At 47.3% G+C, this 20563-nt stretch overlaps 1 protein-coding gene across 2 annotated transcripts in view; it reads left to right on the top strand.

Moving 5' to 3' along the window:
* The first annotated feature begins 3756 nt into the window (after positions 1 to 3756).
* The window catches only part of AMACR (alpha-methylacyl-CoA racemase), a 35845-nt gene continuing 19038 nt past the window's right edge, over positions 3757 to 20563 (top strand). The window contains exons 1-2 of one of the 2 annotated variants that reach the window (XM_083154998.1): positions 3757 to 3912; positions 14501 to 14749. In XM_083154998.1, the coding sequence (XP_083011124.1) occupies positions 14503 to 14749 (247 nt within the window). In that variant the 5' untranslated portion in view covers positions 3757 to 3912; positions 14501 to 14502. Of the gene's footprint in view, positions 3913 to 3972; positions 3996 to 14500; positions 14750 to 20563 lie in introns of those variants that run through there. The other variant, XM_083155002.1, reaches the window with a different exon arrangement.

Below are 20563 nucleotides of genomic sequence, written 5' to 3' on the forward strand. Positions count from 1 at the left end.
TACTGTATATCTGTTTAGTGTTTTAACTCTTCGTGTTACTTTGACCATTTTTGAACGAGTTCATTCTACAGGAAGCAATGGATAGCTTCCTATGGGGATATTGTTATCACTAGAGACAGGATTATATGCATTTGCATATTTTGCCCATTCTCACTGGTTATTGCATATTTTACCTAAAACCTAGTGATGGTGCATATTTTAGGCCCTGCCCTCTTCCCACCCGCGAGTCACAGCACTGCTTTGCCCTGCTGCTGCTGGCCAGGTAGTGGTAGAGTGTGCAGGCTGGGGCAATATGTGTGCAGTGTGGGGAACCTTGGATGTACGCTATGTCTGACACTGCTCTAGGCTGCCAATCCATGTTGATAAAAGTCAGTCGGGCGGATGCCATTACGAAGCTCCTGAACATTTGACTGCCCCTGGCCTGGGACTTTACACCAAGAGACAGACTTCTGCAGCAGATGAGGCGGGCAGAAAAGTTGTAACATCACGCGGCAGGGAGGAAATGCCGTGTCACAGTGAGTATGCGGCGCAGGGAGGAAGCCTTCCACAGCGCCGCCCTCACACGCTATGCTGACATTTGATCCATCGGCGCTGGAGATGAGGGTCCGTGTAGTTGATGCAAGTAGAGCTTTGGAGGCTGCAGTCTGCTGTAGCGGCCAGGAAGAAAAAAAATCCTGTGTACAGCGCTAGACATCTGCAGATGCTGTGGGCCTATTTTTTAAGGTGTATTTGCAACTAATTTTATGCTGATTTTTAAATAAATAAGTTAAAAATTACTATTTTTATTATTTAATTTAGCATATTTTAACACTTTTCATGCATATTTTAAGTCTTTTTCATGCATATTTGCATAATCCTGTCTCTAGTTATCACCGACTAATTGAGGGAAAAAAGAGGGGTAATGCTAAGTACACACTGGGCAATATTTCATTAACGATACGGAAGATTTTGATAACAATATCGCGCGGATATCACCCAGTGTGTACAGACAATATTTTGAATGATGCGCATTGCCGTGGGTTAATAACAACCTCTCCTGTCGTCTGTACATGCAGCTCAATTTGAAAATATCGTCAGTGACTGCATGTACAGAGTGGGGGGCGGGTGATTTCGCTGACCGATATTGTGAACGATATCGGTCAGTGTGTATGTGCAATATCATTCTCCCACAGCTCTGCTGCCTGCGGGAATTGCTGGGTATACGATTTTCACGAACATCCTGTTCTGACGCAGAGTTGTGGAAGGGTCACAGTTATGCACACTTGCATCGGACTGGAAAAAAATCATTTGATGGTAAGCATGTTTTGTATGGATTTGCAGCTGGCCATCGATCGGCGATATTCTTTCGCAAGCCATTCTCAGACTCGCACAGCGCGGCCACTTCTATTATCACCCGTCCCTGAACCAGTCACCGCCAGTCCTATTTTTACTTTGCCATTGTGGAACTATTCTGGGAAAACCATTCTCCAGGAGCTACTTCTATGGAAAATTGGCATCACGGGAGACAGGTTTATTCAGCCTGCTGACATCATACAGCCTACTGCCGTCTCACCAAAGGAAAGCCACCTTACTAACAGCTCACATACAGGATACCTGGAGGCTCCCAACCACAGAGACAGCCCACTATTCCCTAAATACCATCTTGGACAGACTGGTTTTATAAAAACAGGACTTTACCCAAACACTAGCGGCGGGTGACTATACCGCACATCTCAATGTACCTTTTTATTATGTTATTGTTTGTGAAATGCATTCTTTGTAACTCATGTAATTTATGTTATTATTCTTTTTTGCAAATTAAATTATTTATATTTACAAAAAAAAAAAAAAAGCTGAATATCCCCTTATTTTCTTTCTGTGCACAGACAGACAGACAGACAGACAGACAGAAACCCTGTTCCCCTCCAAAAATGGCCACTGCAGTAGAGGAGAAAGATGCTGTCAGGGTGCCCATGGCTCCCAAAAAGTGCAAAATAGCATGTAACTCCCCCTGGGCAACGAGCATATAATACCCCCTGGGCAACGAGCATGTACCCCCCCGGACAACAAGCATATAATCCCCCTGGGCAAAGAGCATGTAACTCCCTTTGGGCAAAGAGCATGCAACTCCTCCTGAGCAAAGAGCATGTAACTCCCCCTGGGCAATGAGCATGTAACTCCCCCTGGGCAATGAGCATGTAACTCACCTTGGGCAATGAGCATGTAACTCCCATGTCAATGAACATGTAATCCTTTATGGCAAGGAGCATGTAACTCCCCCTGAGCATGTAACTCCCCCCTGGGCAATGAGCATGTAACTTCCCTTGGGCAATGAGCATGTAACTCACCCCCCGGGCAATAAGCATGTAACTCACCCCCTGGGCAATAAGCATGTAACTCCCCCTGAGCAACAAGCATGTAACTCCCATGGCAACAAACATGTAATCCCTTATTACAAGGAGCATGTAAACCCCTGGTGCAGTGTGTCTAAGGGGCTCTACCTGGACACAGGATACAGGACAGTGACATACAGCAGGGAGGGGTGAGGAGGGCAGCGGGTACAGGGCAGGGACATACAGTGGGGTGAGGAGAGGATGGTAGTGGGTACAGGACAGTGACATACAGCGGGGAGGGGTGAGGGGGCAGTGGGTACAGGACAGTGACATACAGCGGGGAGGGGTGAGGAGGGCAGCGGGTGAAGTGCGGTGACATACAGCGGGGAGGGGTGAGGAGGGCAGTGGGTACAGGGGGGTGACATACAGAGGTGAAGGGGTGAGGAGGGCAGCGGGTACAGGGCGGTGACATACAACGGGGAGGGGTGAGGAGGCCAGCGGGTATAGGGCGGTGACATACAGCGATGTGGGGGTGAGGAGGGCAGCGGGTACAGGGCAGTGACATACAGCGGGGTGGGGTGAGGACGGCAGCGGGTAGAGGGAGGTGACATACCGCGGGGAGGGGTGAGGAGGGCAGCGGTTACAGGACAGTGACAAACAGCGGGGAGGGGTGAGGGGGCAGCGGGTACAGGGGGGTGACATACAGCGGGGAGGGGTGAGGGGGCAGCGGGTATAGGGCAGTGACATACAGAGGGGGAGGGGTGAGGAGGGCAGCGGGTACAGGGCGGTTACATACAGCGGGGTGGGGTGAGGAGGGCAGCGGGTACAGGGCGGTGACATACAGCGGGGTGGGGTGAGGACGGCAGCGGGTAGAGGGCGGTGACATACCGCGGGGAGGGGTGAGGAGGGCATCGGTTACAGGACGGTGACATACAGCGGGGAGGGGGCAGTGGGTACAGGTTGGTGACATACAGCAGGGAGGGGTGAGGGGGCAGCGGGTACAGGACGGTGACATACAGCGGGGAGGGGTGAGGAGGGCAGCGGGTACAGGGCGGTGACATACAGCAGGGTGGGGTGAGGACGGCAGCGGGAACAGGGCGGTGACATACAGCGGGGAGGGGTGAGGAGGGCAGCGGGTACAGGGCGGGGACATGATTAAGCGGGGAGGCGTGAGGAGGGCAGCGGGTACAGAGCAGTCACGGGGAGGGCAGCGGGTACAGAGCAGTTACGGGGAGGGGTGAGGAGGGCAACGGGTACAGGGCAGTCACGGGGAGGGCAGCGGGTACAGAGCAGTCACGGGGAGGGGTGAGGAGGGCAACGGGTACAGGGCAGTGACACAGCGGGGCGGGGTGAGGAGGGCAACGGGTACAGGGCAGTGACACAGCGGGGAGGGGTGAGGAGGACAGCGGGTACAGAGCAGTCACACAGCGGGGAGGGGTGAGGAGGACAGCGAGAGCTCCGGTGCAAGGTCCGGGCTGTGTGTGCGGGAAGCTGCGCCGGGTGCTGGGCGGGGAGGGGCGGCGGCAGCAGCAGCAGCAGCAGGACGTGTTTCCGGCACGGAGAGGAGGTGACATCCCCGGGCCCGGACTGATCAGAGCAGGTACCTGATTCTGTGCTGCCGGCTGTTCTGCTCCTGGTGGGGAGTGCATACATATAGCAGTGGTCTGTAAAAGGGGGATAGCTGTGAGTAAGCACATGTATATAGGGATCAGAGTCCTATAGAGGGGGATAGCTGTCAGAAAGCACATTTATATAGGGGCCAGTATCCTATAGAGGGGGATAGCTGTCAGAAAGCACATGTATATAGGGGGCAGTGTTCTATAGAGGGGGATAGCTGTCAGTAAGCACATGTATATAGGGATCAGAGTCCTATAGAGGGGGATAGCTGTCAGAAAGCACATGTATATAGGGATCAGAGTCCTATAGAGGGGGATAGCTGTCAGAAAGCACATTTATATAGGGGCCAGTATCCTATAGAGGGGGATAGCTGTCAGAAAGCACATGTATATAGGGGTCAGTGTCCTATAGAGGGAGATAGCTGTCAGTAAGAACATGTATATAGGGGCCAGTATCCTATAGAGGGGGATAGCTGTCAGTAAGAACATGTGTATAGGGGCCAGTATCCTATAGAGGGGGATAGCTGTCAGTAAGCACATGTATATAGGGGCCAGTGTCCTATAGAGGGGGATAGCTGTCAGTAAGCACATGTATATAGAGGCCAGTGTCCTATAGAGGGGGATAGCTGTCAGTAAGAACATGTATATAGGGGTCAGTGTCCTATAGAGGGGGATAGCTGTCAGTAAGAACATGTATATAGGGGTCAGTGTCCTATAGAGGGGGATAGCTGTCAGTAAGCACATGTATATAGGGGTCAGAGTCCTATAGAGGGGGATAGCTGTCAGTAAGCACATGTATATAGGGGTCAGAGTCCTATAGAGGGGGATAGCTGTCAGTAAGCACATGTATATAGGGGTCAGTGTCCTATAGAGGGGGATAGCTGTCAGTAAGAACATGTATATAGGGGTCAGTGTCCTATAGAGGGGGATAGCTGTCAGTAAGAACATGTATATAGGGGGCAGTGTCCTATAGAGGGGGATAGCTGTCAGTAAGAACATGTATATAGGGGGCAGTGTCCTATACAGGAGGATAGCTGTCAGTAAGCACATGTATATAGGGGGCAGTTTTCTATAGAGGGGGATAGCTGTCAGTAAGCACATGTATATAGGGGTCAGTGTCCTATAGAGGGAGATAGCTGTCAGTAAGAACATGTATATAGGGGTCAGTGTCCTATAGAGGGGGATAGCTGTGAGTAAGCACATGTATATAGGGGGCAGTGTTCTATAGAGGGGGATAGCTGTCAGTAAGCACATGTATATAGGGATCAGAGTCCTATAGAGGGGGATAGCTGTCAGAAAGCACATTTATATAGGGGCCAGTATCCTATAGAGGGGGATAGCTGTCAGAAAGCACATGTATATAGGGGTCAGTGTCCTATAGAGGGAGATAGCTGTCAGTAAGCACATGTATATAGGGGCCAGTATCCTATAGAGGGGGATAGCTGTCAGTAAGAACATGTGTATAGGGGCCAGTGTCCTATAGAGGGGGATAGCTGTCAGTAAGCACATGTATATAGGGGCCAGTGTCCTATAGAGGGGGATAGCTGTCAGTAAGAACATGTATATATGGGCCAGTGTCCTATAGAGGGGGATAGCTGTCAGTAAGCACATGTATATAGGGATCAGAGTCCTATAGAGGGGGATAGCTGCCAGAAAGCACATGTGTATAGGGGCCAGTATCCTATAGAGGGGGATAGCTGTCAGAAAGCACATGTATATAGGGGTCAGTGTCCTATAGAGGGAGATAGCTGTCAGTAAGAACATGTATATAGGGGCCAGTATCCTATAGAGGGGGATAGCTGTCAGTAAGAACATGTGTATAGGGGCCAGTATCCTATAGAGGGGGATAGCTGTCAGTAAGCACATGTATATAGGGGCCAGTGTCCTATAGAGGGGGATAGCTGTCAGTAAGAACATGTATATAGGGGCCAGTGTCCTATAGAGGGGGATAGCTGTCAGTAAGCACATGTATATAGGGGTCAGTGTCCTATAGAGGGGGATAGCTGTCAGTAAGCACATGTATATAGGGGTCAGTGTCCTATAGAGGGGGATAGCTGTCAGTAAGCACATGTATATAGGGGTCAGTGTCCTATAGATGGGGATAGCTGTCAGTAAGCACATGTATATAGGGGTCAGAGTCCTATAGAGGGGGATAGCTGTCAGAAAGCACATGTATATAGGGGTCAGTGTCCTATAGAGGGGGATAGCTGTCAGTAAGAACATGTATATATGGGCCAGTATCCTATAGAGGGGGATAGCTGTCAGTAAGAACATGTATATATGGGCCAGTATCCTATAGAGGGGGGGTAGCTATCAGTAAGCACATGTATATAGGGGCCAGTATCCTATAGAGGGGGATAGCTGTCAGTAAGCACATGTATATAGAGGCCAGTGTCCTATAGAGGGGGATAGCTGTCAGTAAGAACATGTATATAGGGGTCAGTGTCCTATAGAGGGGGATAGCTGTCAGTAAGAACATGTATATAGGGGTCAGTGTCCTATAGAGGGGGATAGCTGTCAGTAAGCACATGTATATAGGGGTCAGAGTCCTATAGAGGGGGATAGCTGTCAGTAAGCACATGTATATAGGGGTCAGAGTCCTATAGAGGGGGATAGCTGTCAGTAAGCACATGTATATAGGGGTCAGTGTCCTATAGAGGGGGATAGCTGTCAGTAAGAACATGTATATAGGGGTCAGTGTCCTATAGAGGGGGGTAGCTGTCAGTAAGCACATGTATATAGGGGTCAGTGTCCTATAGAGGGAGATAGCTGTCAGTAAGAACATGTATATAGGGGTCAGTGTCCTATAGAGGGGGATAGCTGTCAGTAAGCACATGTATATAGGGGTCAGTGTCCTATAGAGGGGGATAGCTGTCAGTAAGCACATGTATATAGGGGTCAATGTCCTATAGAGGGGGATAGCTGTCAGTAAGCACATGTATATAGGGGCAGTGTCCTATAGAGGGGGATAGCTGTCAGTAAGCACATGTATATAGGGGTCAGTGTCCTATAGAGGGGGATAGCTGTCAGTAAGCACATGTATATAGCGGTCAGTGTCCTATAGAGGGGGATAGCTGTCAGTAAGCACATGTATATAGCGGTCAGTGTCCTATAGATTGGGATAGCTGTCAGTAAGCACATGTATATAGGGGTCAGTGTCCTATAGAGGGGGATAGCTGTCAGTAAGCACATGTATATAGGGGTCAGTGTCCTATAGAGGGGGATAGCTGTCAGTAAGCACATGTATATAGGGGTCAGAGTCCTATAGAGGGGGATAGCTGTCAGTAAGCACATGTATATAGGGGTCAGTGTCCTAAAGAGGGGGATAGCTGTCAGTAAGCACATGTATATAGGGGTCAGTGTCCTATAGAGGGGGATAGCTGTCAGTAAGCACATGTATATAGCGGTCAGTGTCCTATAGAGGGGGATAGCTGTCAGTAAGAACATGTATATAGGGGTCAGTGTCCTATACAGGGGCATAGCTGTCAGTAAGCACATGTTTATAGGGGGCAGTTTTCTATAGAGGGGGATAGCTGTTAGTAAGCACATGTATATAGGGGGCAGTGTCCTATAGAGGGGGATAGCTGTCAGTAAGCACATGTATATAGGGGTCAATGTCCTATAGAGAGGGATAGCTGTCAGTAAGCACATGCATATAGGGGCAGTGTCCTATAGAGGGGGATAGCTTTCAGTAAGCACATGTATATAGGGGTCAGTGTCCTATAGAGGGGGATAGCTGTCAGTAAGCACATGTATATAGGGGGCAGTGTCCTATAGAGGGGGATAGCTGTCAGTAAGCACATGTATATAGGGGTCAATGTCCTATAGAGAGGGATAGCTGTCAGTAAGCACATGCATATAGGGGCAGTGTCCTATAGAGGGGGATAGCTTTCAGTAAGCACATGTATATAGGGGTCAGTGTCCTATAGAGGGGGATAGCTGTCAGTAAGCACATGTATATAGGGGGCAGTGTCCTATAGAGGGGGATAGCTGTCAGTAAGCACATGTATATAGCGGTCAGTGTCCTATAGATTGGGATAGCTGTCAGTAAGCACATGTATATAGGGGTCAGTGTCCTATAGAGGGGGATAGCTGTCAGTAAACACATGTATATAGGGGTCAGTGTCCTATAGAGGGGGATAGCTGTCCGTAAGCACATGTATATAGGGGTCAGTGTCCTATAGAGGGGGATAGCTGTCAGTAAGTACATGTATATAGGGGTCAGTTTCCTATAGAGGGGGATAGCTGTTGGTAAGCACATGTATATAGGGGTCAGTGCCCTATAGAGGGGGATAGCTGTCAGTAAGCACATGTATATAGCGGTCAGTGTCCTATAGAGGGGGATAGCTGTCAGTAAGCACATGTATATAGGGGTCAGTGTCCTATAGAGGGGGATAGCTGTTGGTAAGCACATGTATATAGGGGTCAGTGCCCTATAGAGGGGGATAGCTGTCAGTAAGCAGTGCATGTATATATGGGTTAGTGTCCTATAGAGGGGGATAGCTGTCAGTAAACACATGTTTATAGGGGCCAGTATCCTATAGAGGGGGCTGCTGTCATTAAACACTTGTATATATGTGTTAGTGTCCCACAGAGTTGCCATTGTGCACGTGTATGTATAGGTCAGTGTCCTATACAGTGGCTCTGCTGTCAGTAAGCTCATGTCCTATAGGGGGGGTGGGCTCCTGTCCGTAAACTCAGGTGTATGGGGCGGAGAGTATTGCTGTATACTGTTGAATTAATTGGCATATATCAACCTCATTTTTTTTTTAAATAATAAAGTTAATAATAAAATAAGAATCATTAAAACTCTGTTAAGTACAAGGCCACAATGAGGAATGGTGAGTTATTAATACTGTCCTGCTTGCTCCTATGATGCTCAGTCCTTTCTTAAAGAAGTAAGTATCAGGGGACCCTCACAAATGATCTACTTTAAATTAGGGGTGGGCACCCGTCACTTTTGTGTTTCATGTTTTGGATTTGGATCTGTTTAAAAACACAACTCTTCCATGTTTTGTGTTTTGGTTCTGGATTTTTCTTGAAAAAAACCCACATAAAACATCTAAAATCAAAGAATTAGTATTTTTATTTTATTTTATTATTTTTGCTCCTACGTTATTATTACCTCAATAACATTAATTTCCACTCTTTTCCAGTCTATCCTGAACATCTCACGATGTTCTTTTTAGGCCATAAGGTTGCACTGAGGTTGCTAGTGACTATGCACAGTGACACAAATGGGCGGCAAAACACTTGACTGATACACTTAGCATCACCCCTGGACTGATATGGCCCAGTTAGCAGCACCCCTGGACTGATATGGCCCACTTAGCAGCACCCCTGGACTGATATGGCCCACTTAGCAGCACCCCTGGACTGATATGGCCCACTTAGCAGCACCCCTGGACTGATATGGCCCACTTAGCAGCACCCCTGGACTGATATGGCCCACTTATCAGCATCCCTGGACTGATATGGCCCACTTAGCAGCACCCCTGGACTGATATGGCCCACTTATCAGCATCCCTGGACTGATATGGCCCACTTAGCAGCACCCCTGGACTGATATGGCCCAGTTAGCAGCACCCCTGGACTGATATGGCCCACTTAGCAGCACCCCTGGACTGATATGGCCCACTTAGCATCACCCCTGCACTGATCCAACACACTTAGCATCACCCCTGGACTGATATGGCCCACTTAGCATCACCCCTGCACTGATCCAACACACTTAGCAGCACCCCTGGACTGATATGGCACACTTAGCAGCACCCCTGGACTGATCAGCTCCCTTGGCAGCACCCCATTAATTATACGGCAGACTTCGCTCACCCCAGAAATTATACAGCAGAATTGGTTCACCCCAGGAATTATTCGGCACAGATGGTGGCACCCCTGACCTGATGCAGAACGAAGCACACATGGCGGCACACATGGAATTATATGGCACAGATGGCGGCACCCCTGGACTGATACGACACACATGGAATTTTACAGCACACATGGCGACACTCCTGCAGTAAAAATAAAAATAACCCTTTTTATTTTTTTCCCCCTCCCTGCTGTTCTGTATGTCACTGTCCTGTACCTGTACCCGCTGTACTGTATGTCACTGTCCTGTACCTGTACCCGCTGTATGTCACTGTCCTGTACCTGTACCCGCTGTACTGTATGTCACTGTCCTGTACCTGTACCCGCTGTATGTCATGTTATGGGGAATATTTAATAGTAAATGGATTCAGACTTGATCGCTGCTATGAATTTTATATTTATTAATGGTAGTCGGAGAATAATAAAACATTTTTGGGGTAAAGATGGGAGTTCTTATTTATTTAGCACCTCCTAGAACAGTGTTTTTCACCCATTGTACCGTGGCACACTAGTGTGCCTTCAGCTGTTCTCAAGTGTGCCACCAGATCTAGAGATGGCAAAAAAACAGTTTACAGCCACCACCAGTTCAACTGTTATTTACTGGTCTCTTCTTTCCATGTAAAGGGCCAATGTACTTTCTTTTTGTTACCTGTAGGGACCAGTGTGATTGTTTTTTATATGGGGGCCAATAGGTTTGTTTTTTTTTCCTGTGGGGTGCAAAGTGTTTTGTCCTGTGGGGATCTCATGGTGTGCCTTGGCAATTTAAAAATCCTATTTAGTGTGCCGCAAGGTAAAAAGGTTGAAAATCACTGTACTGTACTAGAATAGAATAGAAGTAGAATCTTATTGGTTGCTATGGGAAACATCTTCAATAGATCACTGATTTTAGTAAATTTACACCTTTGATTATGAATTTGCACAATTTGAATACATCTGTACTTCTAATCTAGATTATATATTGCTAGGCCTACAGAATGCCAGAGATCTGCAACATAATAATTAATCATTGATAGAACCCCTTAGAAAATCTTATGTTCAAAGTCCTATATTTACTGCTGTAGAATTATGCCCGGTACACACCAGGACGATGGTGCTCGTGACAGGAACGTACAACCCGCTCACGAGCTGACGGCGCTGCCGACCCGCCATGAAAATGCCTCTAATGTGAAAGCGATCCGATCGGGACCCCCACCCACTGCAATGGTTGTTTCTGAGATCCTACCTGCAGCAGGTAGGATCTCAGAAAAGACCGACCGCGGGGCATCGGATCGGGATCACATCAAAAGGGCAGCGAATTGGCCCAAAACACAGCCGATTTACATACAATCGGTTAAGATTGTATCTAAATTGGCTCATTTTGGGCCATATTGTCCTGGTGTTTACTCCACATTAGATCCATCTGGCAACAAGGCTGACCAGGAGGACCTTGTAGGGCAAATCAACTCTGTCATATAAGGACAGGAGGTCCCTTATATAAGGACAGAACAGGAGAACTCTCACGTACCGACAGAAAAACTCTATAATTTAATGACAGGGGGACTCTGGAGCATCAGATTGTTTTTACCAGTTTATTAACATCCTTGGAATAGAATGAAAAGTCTTAACCCTCTGAGGCACTTATGTATTATATAGCTTCCCTTCTGGACTTGTAACTTGGTGGGACTGCTATGCTATTACTGGTGCCTGTCCTTGTGTTTCCCTCCTATGTCCCTATAGATTGTAAGCTTGCAGCAGGGCTCTCCTACCTCCAAGTCTGTCTTTTGTTACCCAGTTTGTTTTATCACTGTCTACTATTGTAAAGCACAACGGAATCTGCTGCGCTATATAAGACGCTGTAACGGAATCTGCTGCGCTATATAAGAAACTGTAACGGAATCTGCTGCGCTATATAAGACACTGTAACGGAATCTGCTGCGCTATATAAGACACTGTAACGGAATCTGCTGCGCTATATAAGACGCTGTAATGGAATCTGCTGCGCTATATAAGACACTGTAACGGAATCTGCTGCGCTATATAAGACACTGTAATGGAATCTGCTGCGCTATATAAGACGCTGTAACGGAATCTGCTGCGCTATGTAAGTAACTGTAACGGAATCTGCTGCGCTATATAAGAAACTGTAACGGAATCTGCTGCGCTATATAAGAAACTGTAACGGAATCTGCTGCCCTATATAAGAAACTGTAACGGAATCTGCTGCGCTATATAAGACACTGTAACGGAATCTGCTGCGCTATATAAGACACTGTAACAGAATCTGCTGCGCTATTAAAGACGCTGTAACGGAATCTGCTGCGCTATATAAGACACTGTAACGGAATCTGCTGCGCTATATAAGACACTGTAACGGAATCTGCTGCGCTATATAAGACACTGTAACGGAATCTGCTGCGCTATATAAGACACTGTAACGGAATCTGCTGCGCTATATAAGACGCTGTAATGGAATCTGCTGCGCTATATAAGACACTGTAACGGAATCTGCTGCGCTATATAAGACGCTGTAATGGAATCTGCTGCGCTGTATAAGACACTGTAACGGAATCTGCTGCGCTATATAAGACACTGTAATGGAATCTGCTGCGCTATATAAGACGCTGTAACGGAATCTGCTGCGCTATGTAAGTAACTAACGGAATCTGCTGCGCTATATAAGACACTGTAACGGAATCTGCTGCGCTATATAAGACACTGTAACGGATTCTGCTGCGCTATATAAGAAACTGTAACGGAATCTGCTGCGCTATATAAGACACTGTAACGGAATCTGCTGCGCTATATAAGAAACTGTAACGGAATCTGCTGCGCTATATAAGAAACTGTAAATAAATAGATAAATAAATAAAACACATCCAGTTCGAAAAGGCGATAAATTATAATACACATCTCTGGTGACTCAGAAACCACTTAAATTGGGTCCCAATTCCTTGAGATACTTTTCTAGAGAATTAAGTGCAACAGTATGGACAACGCTGGGTGCGAGCGGGCACGGTAAACTGTTAAGTTTCCTGTCCTGGTCAGGAAAAATGAATGATTTGGCCCCTGCACCCAAGGCTGCGAATTGATGTTAATGCAGAACATCCGTTCACATTCATGATGGGGGGGGGGGGGGATGTGCAAGCTGCGGGCGACATTTAATCCACACACAACACTGCGAAATTTGCAACGTTGCCTGTGCACCTGAATAATATCCTAGAACCTTATATGGAGCAATCATCATCTATGCGGCCAGTCTAGTCACAGCTGCAGTCTATTGATGATCAGGCTGGAACACTGTCACTGGTGGCCTGTCTTCTGCAGTGACCTAAAGTGTTCTGCACTGATCTCCGTTCTGGTTCCGAACTTGGCCTTCTCTCTTTTCCTCACCATTTGTCCCGTTTCTCGAATGACCTGATTGATACTTCTGCTGCGGTAATCATTTCAGGGTTTGTCTGCGGTTTTATGGCTGACTTGATAAATCTGGGGGTTCTGTTATTTTTATTGTCTATAACATTGAGGCTGCTTTATTATCGTGTTCTATTGTACAATCTGGTTTAATGGCGTAAGTTAATTGATGAATAGCAAAAACTACCACCAAACCCCCGGGGTTTAGAACCCACAACCACCGCTTAGAATATTTAACCCTAGGTTTCATTGTGCCACCAGTGACTTTGGCCCTTATTCAGATCCGATCGCAGTACAAATTTGTTCTCAAAATGGGCAAAGCCATGTGCACTGCAGGTGGGGCAGATGTAACATGTGCAGAGAGAGTTAGATTTGGGTGATTTATTTTGTTTCTGTGCAGGGTAAATACTGGCTGCATTATTTTTACACTGCAATTTAGATTTCAGTTTCAACACACCCCACCCAAATTTAACTCTCTCTGCACATGTTACATCTGCCCCACCTGCAGTGCACATGGTTTTGCCCATTTTGAGAACAAATTTGTACTGCGATCAGATCTGAATAAGGGCCTTAATCCTGGTTGTGTCCAAAGCAAAGGTGACCAGTACAGATGTCGGCTATATTCTCAATAAGAAAGGGCCCAAAGGGAGACATCTACTGTCATGAAAGGGGAAAAAAGAAAAAAGTTAATACAGGTTGAACACCGATTATCTGGCACCTCCTTTAACGGACGCATCAGGTCCTGGGGGAAATTATGATTGATAGGGTGTTCGATTGTAGAAGGGGCTGTGGGAGGGCTTAGAAGTATTTAGGAGGGCAGCGGGAGTGTGTCGGGATGCAGGGGGTCGTGCTGTGGGGACTGAGGCGAATGCCCTCTGAGCTGGAAACAAACTGGGTGGGGGGTTGTGGTGGTGGTGGTATGGGGTCTGGATGAGTGAATCGTGTTGTGGGGGTAACTCTGCTGTAACTGATAATCCGGCAAAATCGGTAATCCGGCTCAGTGCTGGAACCAGCGATGATGGAAAACCAACCAGTGTTCAACCGGCATTAAATTTACTTTTTTAGTCGCCTTAGCATATGATGATTCACCTTGTTATGTAGAACTTTATGAATTCACTAATCTAGAAGATGAGTTTATTTCCTGTCCTGTAATGAAATTGCTGCAACTTTAATTAACACGAAACAGACGTTGTGCATGGTAATCAACCAGTTTTAATTATAACTCACTTCTTGCTGTTCTCTGATTTTGTTTTATATCAGTCTCATAAAAATTTTTTATGTTTGCTAACTGTTTTCGTTCTGTTGATTCTCAAGGGATGGCTCTGGCTGGCGTCCGAGTACTGGAACTGGCGGGGTTGGCCCCCGCTCCCTTCTGCGGTATGCTGCTGGCAGACTTTGGGGCCAAAGTCATCCGCGTGGACAAGGCCAGCAGTTCTCACACAACGGACACCATGGCCCGGGGGAAAAGATCTATAGCGCTAAATCTGAAAAGCCCTGCGGGGGTTGGCGTGCTGAAGAAGTTATGCCAACAGTCGGATGTCCTCATTGAGCCATTTCGTCATGGTAAGTGTCCGGATATGTGTGGCGCATTTTGGGCCAGATGCACTAAGCTTCGAAAGTGATATAAGGGAGAATCATAAACGACCAACCAATCAGCTCTTGTCTGACATGTTTCAAACACAGTCTGTGACATGGCAGGCAGGAGCTGATTGGCTGGCTGTTTATCACTCTCCATTTCTCTGGCCCTATATTTTTTAATTTACATAGGAAGTTAGTATTAGAGACCCGAAAGGTACCCTGATTACAGCATCGGCGTATTTTTGCATCGGTGCTGGGTCCATCTGTGAAGCTCCCCAAAGTGAGCATTGCCGTGACAAAATGGCAAAAATAAGATATATCAACATTAGCTAAACTTTTTATTATTTGTTTTGCCCAATTTTCCATGTTTTGCAGATATTTGTATGTTTTGTAATGCAGTGATGGGGGCCATGTTTGTTTTTAGGATCCTTGTGTGGACTTGGTCCATGCATGGTGGCCACATATTATATGTATCCATAAGCATTAGGGTGTTTAGTTCAGCTTCTGCAGTCTCCTCCCACAGCACCCGCAGGATGATGAATTGGACACATGATGGGAGGAATTTACACTTCTAAAGGCTGCCTGTTGAAATAGCATATTTATGCCCCCCCTCCTCCAGCTCTTCCGTCCTCCATCGTAGCCGCTGATTTTGCTACCTACTTTTCAACCAAAATCTCCTCTCTCAGGACTGCCATCACTGCTGCCATGACCTCACCCTCTCCCTCCTCCCTTCCTACATCTCCACTCCCCTCCTTCCCACCCCTGTCCTCATTTTACCCCACCACTACCGCTGAAGTCCCCTCTATCCTTCAATCCGCTTCTCCCTCCACCTGCCCGCTTGATCCTATCCCCTCCAATATTATCCGTCGTCTCAGTCCGTCAGTCTGCTCTCACCTGGCTCACCTCTTTAATCTTTCCCTATCCTCTGGGATCTTCCCTTCCACGTTCAAACACGTTCTTGTCTCCCCAATCCTCAAAAAACTAATCTGGACCCCAACTCTCCGTCCATCTACAGGCCCATTTCCCTCCTCCCTTTTGCCTCCAAACTCCTAGAACGTCTGACCCATAATCGTCTCCTAAGCCACCTTACTGCTAACTCCATTCTAGACCCCCTCCAATCCGGGTTCCGCCCTTTACATTCCACTGAAACTGCCCTGACCAAAGTCACTAATGATCTACTATCGGCTAAATCCAAAGGCCTCTTCTCTATCCTCATCCAGCTTGATCTGTCAGCTGCCTTTGACACTGTTGACCACCCTTTCCTGCTCAACACCCTCCGCTCCTTTGGCATCACTGGCTCGGTCTTCTCCTGGTTCACCTCATACCTCTCCGATCGCTCCTTCTCCGTCTCCACTCCGAGCTCCTCCTCTCCTACCCCGCAGCCAGTCGGTGTTCCCCAAGGGTCAGTCCTTGGCCCTCTCCTCTTCTCCCTCTACACCACCTCTCTGGGCACCCTCATCAGCTCCTATGGTTTCCATTACCACCTTTATGCTGATGATACCCTAATCTATCTCTCCTCCCCCGACCTATCCCCATCACTCCTGTCCAAGGTCTCCGAATGCCTCACGGCCATCTCAGCCTGGATGACCCAACGCTTCCTGAAACTAAACATCCCCTCTTCTCCCACTATCTCCATCAGCATTGGTGAAACCGAGATCACCTCCACCGACCAAACGCGCTGCCTCGGTGTCATCATTGACTCCTCCCTCTCTTTCACTCCCCACATTCGTGCTCTCTCACAGTCTTGCCGCTTTCACCTACGTAACATCTCACGCATCAGACCATTCCTCTCCACTGACGCGACCAAAATTTTCATTCAATCTCTTGTCATCTACCGCCTTGACTACTGCAACATCCTTCTCTCTGGGCTACCTCTCACCCGCCTCGCACCTCTCCAATCCATTCTTAACGCTGCTGCTAGGCTCATCTTCCTCTCCCGCCGCTCTCCCTTCGCCTCCCCCCTCTGTCTATCTCTTCACTGGCTCCCCATTCCTTTCAGAGTTCTCTTTAAACTCCTCACCACCACCTACAAGTCTCTCCTCTTCCACCGCTCCTTACCTCTCTTCACTGATCTCTATCCACGCTCCCTCCCGTCCTCTTCGCTCCATCGCTGACCGCCGACTGACCTCTCACCTAATCACCTCCTCCCACTCCCGTGTCCAAGACTTCTCTCGCGCTGCCCCCTGCACTAGAACAACCTCCCGCCACCCATCAGGCTTTCTGATTCCCTTACCTCCTTCAAGCGCTCCCTCAAAACCCACTTTTTTCGACTAGCCTATCCCTCCTCCACCTAACCTCTTTTGATCCTCCTATCCTGCCTCCATTCCCATCCGTTCTTACTTATCCTATTGTTTTTCGTTCGTCCACCCACCTATTTTTAGTATGTTAACTCTTATGAGTAGGGTCCTCCTGCCTCACGTACTCACCCTACCTCTTTACCTCACCTGTGCTCCTGTCCTGTTCTTCCCTTCCTCTACTTCATCTTCAGTCTCCTCGACAATTTTGACACCTATTTCTGAACTGATGCTGATTTTAGTTCTACCAGCTATATCCCTATTTATGCTGTATTTTATCAACACACCCTGTACGTTACCTTGTCATTTGTTTTTTTGTTTGCTATGTACGGCGCTGCAGACACTTTGTGGCGCCTTATAAATAAACGTACTACTACACAGCATAGGGAAGAATACATTCATGCCCCTTTTAGACCGCACTAAAAAAAATGGTATTTTGCTAATTTTTAACCATTTTAAAACAGTAATATGTGCGGTCTGAATGGCGCAGAGTGATTTTACCGTTTCCAAAAAAAATGTTTTTTGAAAACGGTAAAAAAGCAGGGTTCTACCCATTTCAGACCCATTTTTTTGGCTGTCTGAAACGGTACCCAGGCAGCAGTGAAGACTACTGGTCCCCAGCGCAGTGCATATTTAATGAGCCGGCCGCTCATTACATATGCACATAAGAAATCAGCCATTCATTACATATGCGCATATGTAATGAGCGTCCGGATCATTAAATATGCACTGCGCTGGCTCATTCAGAGCAGATCAGCTACTGCTCACTGTCAGACCCCCTACCCTTAACCTTCCAGCGTCCTGCAGCTCTCCTCCCTGCCTGCAGTGCGGGAGCTCCTGCTGGCAGTCTAGGTGAGGGCTCTGGTGCCTGATCCCCTCTCTCCCCATCGCTGCTTTCACACCGCAAACCTGCTTTAGACCAGGTATTTACATGCAATGTGAAAGGGGTTAAACTTGCTCGGAGCCGTTTAAAAAAAAAAACAATTTAAATACCTGGTCTAAGCAGTTTTGCGGTTTGAAAGCAGCATCACTAGTCAGTTTGCTTCTATTACATAATCTTCCATAATGCAGCAGATGTCATCTTCTCATTTATGAATGAATGTAGCAGCAAAAATCAGACGATTTTAAAAATAGATCCAAAATCATATAATATACAGATGTGACTATAGATCATCACTGCAGTTGTGTCACACAGCCTCTCTCGGTGCCCGGTGCAGTGAGATTCTGCTAGCGTGTCTTGTTTTAGGACCTTATCCAGGTCCGTTTTCACACGTGGCCGATGTTTGCGCTGTGTATGACTGAGGGCCTGATTGACACCCAATCACTGGGCTGACAGATTTTGAGGTTAAGTGGTTTTTGTTAGTTTATATATATTTTATAATTTTTTAAGTATATTTATATTGCGCCTTGTTTTTCTGTATTTTTATAATGTTAAGTTACGAAAAAATGATGTTATGAATTCTTTGAAATATGTAACTCCCAAATTCTATTTTTATATATCTGTTTATATAATTGTTATTATATTGATTTTTGATGCCAAATGAAACCTGGGATTTCTTTTGCTTTTATGCTTTCCTTTAGTATTACGTTGTGTTTACATCACGCGATTATGACAGCGCTAACGTGACCAGGTCATGTGACCTACATCTCCCTGGTGCACATCCTGTTAGGTCATTTGACCTCTGTTCTTTTTTTATACACACGTCTTTGTTTACATCCGGCCAGAGAAGAAGTTGATCACATGGTCTCCTATGATCACATGGTCTCACGTGACCTCAAAATCCAGTAATTTTAAAATATATCGGTTTCTTGTTGCCATATATTATGAATTTTGTAGGATATATATTAGGGCACATAAGAGTTGTATGCCTTTCCCCATTTGTAACGTATAAAAACGTTTATAAAATAGTTATAAATATTGGCACTTTTGTATTTCCAGTGGATGAGTATTTTTTCCTGCCCGTTTTCACTCTCACCTTGAAAAAGATGCACAGGTAGCGTCAAAACATGTTTGTACGGCATTTGCTTATATAATGCCATGCTGGGACCCTAAAGAAACCTTAATATGATTGAAATCACATTTTACAAGTAAGAAGCCGTGTGAGCATCCATACAATTAAAGATACCTTTATGGGCTTCACGACCATATTGCTTACATAAGCATCCATGTTGTTTATACATTGGTGAATCACGTGTGTGTATTTATTTGGGATATCTTCCGGTGAACGTCATCTCACTTACCACCGCATGTATTTTCGGACTGTTTCTTCAGGCAATCTTTGCTATCCATTTAGATATCCTATTGCAAATTGGCTTATCCAATTCTATGTTATGTTTTCCCCCATGCACCATTTGGTTTTTCCCACATGCACCATATGAACACATCTGAGTACTTCAATACATGGAGATCTGATTAGGCCACACCCCTTGAAAAAGTACCTCGGCCCGGCCAAGCTCTCTACTGCCCTGACTGCTTGACCGACTCAGTTTTCTCTGCATCTTATAGGGTGAGATTTAGCAACCCTTCTAAATAGGACAAGTCTATTCTAAATTGCCCCCAGTATGTAATCTGTCATTTTATGGAATGTACTAGATACCGTAAATTCTCCCTCCCAACTGCCGGGCAACGTCTGCCTTTTCTGGGGCACGCCCTGAAAACGCTGGTGTGCTGCACCCCAAATGCCCGGCGCTTGTCACTCAACATGGGAATGCTGGCCATTGCTGGCTTCGTTCTCACGGATGGCTCGCGCATGTGCACTGCAGACCCTTGCGCCCAGGGGCGTAACTAACTATTTAGCGCCCCCCCGCCGCACGTTTATTCGGCGCCCCCCCCACACACACACACACCTAACCTGCCCCCCCTTCTTACCCGCGGTCTGCGTCTCGCCCGGCTCTCTGTCGGGACCTTACTGACGTCACGGTCCCGGCCGGCTCCTGCTGCTACAATGAAAACGGACTCTTAGAAAATGGCTGCCCCCATACTGCAGACAGAAAACTGTCTGCAGTATGGGGGCAGCCATTTTCTAATTGTCAGTTTTCATTGCAGCAGGAGCCGGCCGGGGCCGTGACGTCAGGAAGGTCCCGACAGAGAGCCGGGGCGAGACACGCAGACCGCGGGTAACTATAGCCCCCCGGCGGCGCCCCCAATTTCTCTGCGCCCCCCCCCCGCCACCGCGGGGGCTGCGGAGCTATAGTTACGCCACTGCTTGCGCCCTGCGATCAGGGCTGAATCCGTCCCATAGTCTCCGAATCTGTACAGGAAGTGATATTAGCAGAGCCCTTCGGGACCCAGTAGCTCACTCACGCCAGGCATCTTGCGCTGCATGGCGTATTGAGGTTAGATGTACAAGGTTGCAACTGTATGCATGATCAAACCAACTACCCACTTCTGCAGTCAGCCAATAGGAAGCAGCCGGCTAGTGCTGGTGACCGGCATCCTCATTATCACACGCATATTTACTTGCACCAGGAAGTCACATGGCTACTGGCAGGCATGTGTTTGTCT

Source organism: Crinia signifera, chromosome 1 (genome assembly GCF_055691185.1).
Source record: "Crinia signifera chromosome 1, ASM5569118v1, whole genome shotgun sequence".
Taxonomy (NCBI): Eukaryota; Metazoa; Chordata; class Amphibia; order Anura; family Myobatrachidae; genus Crinia; species Crinia signifera.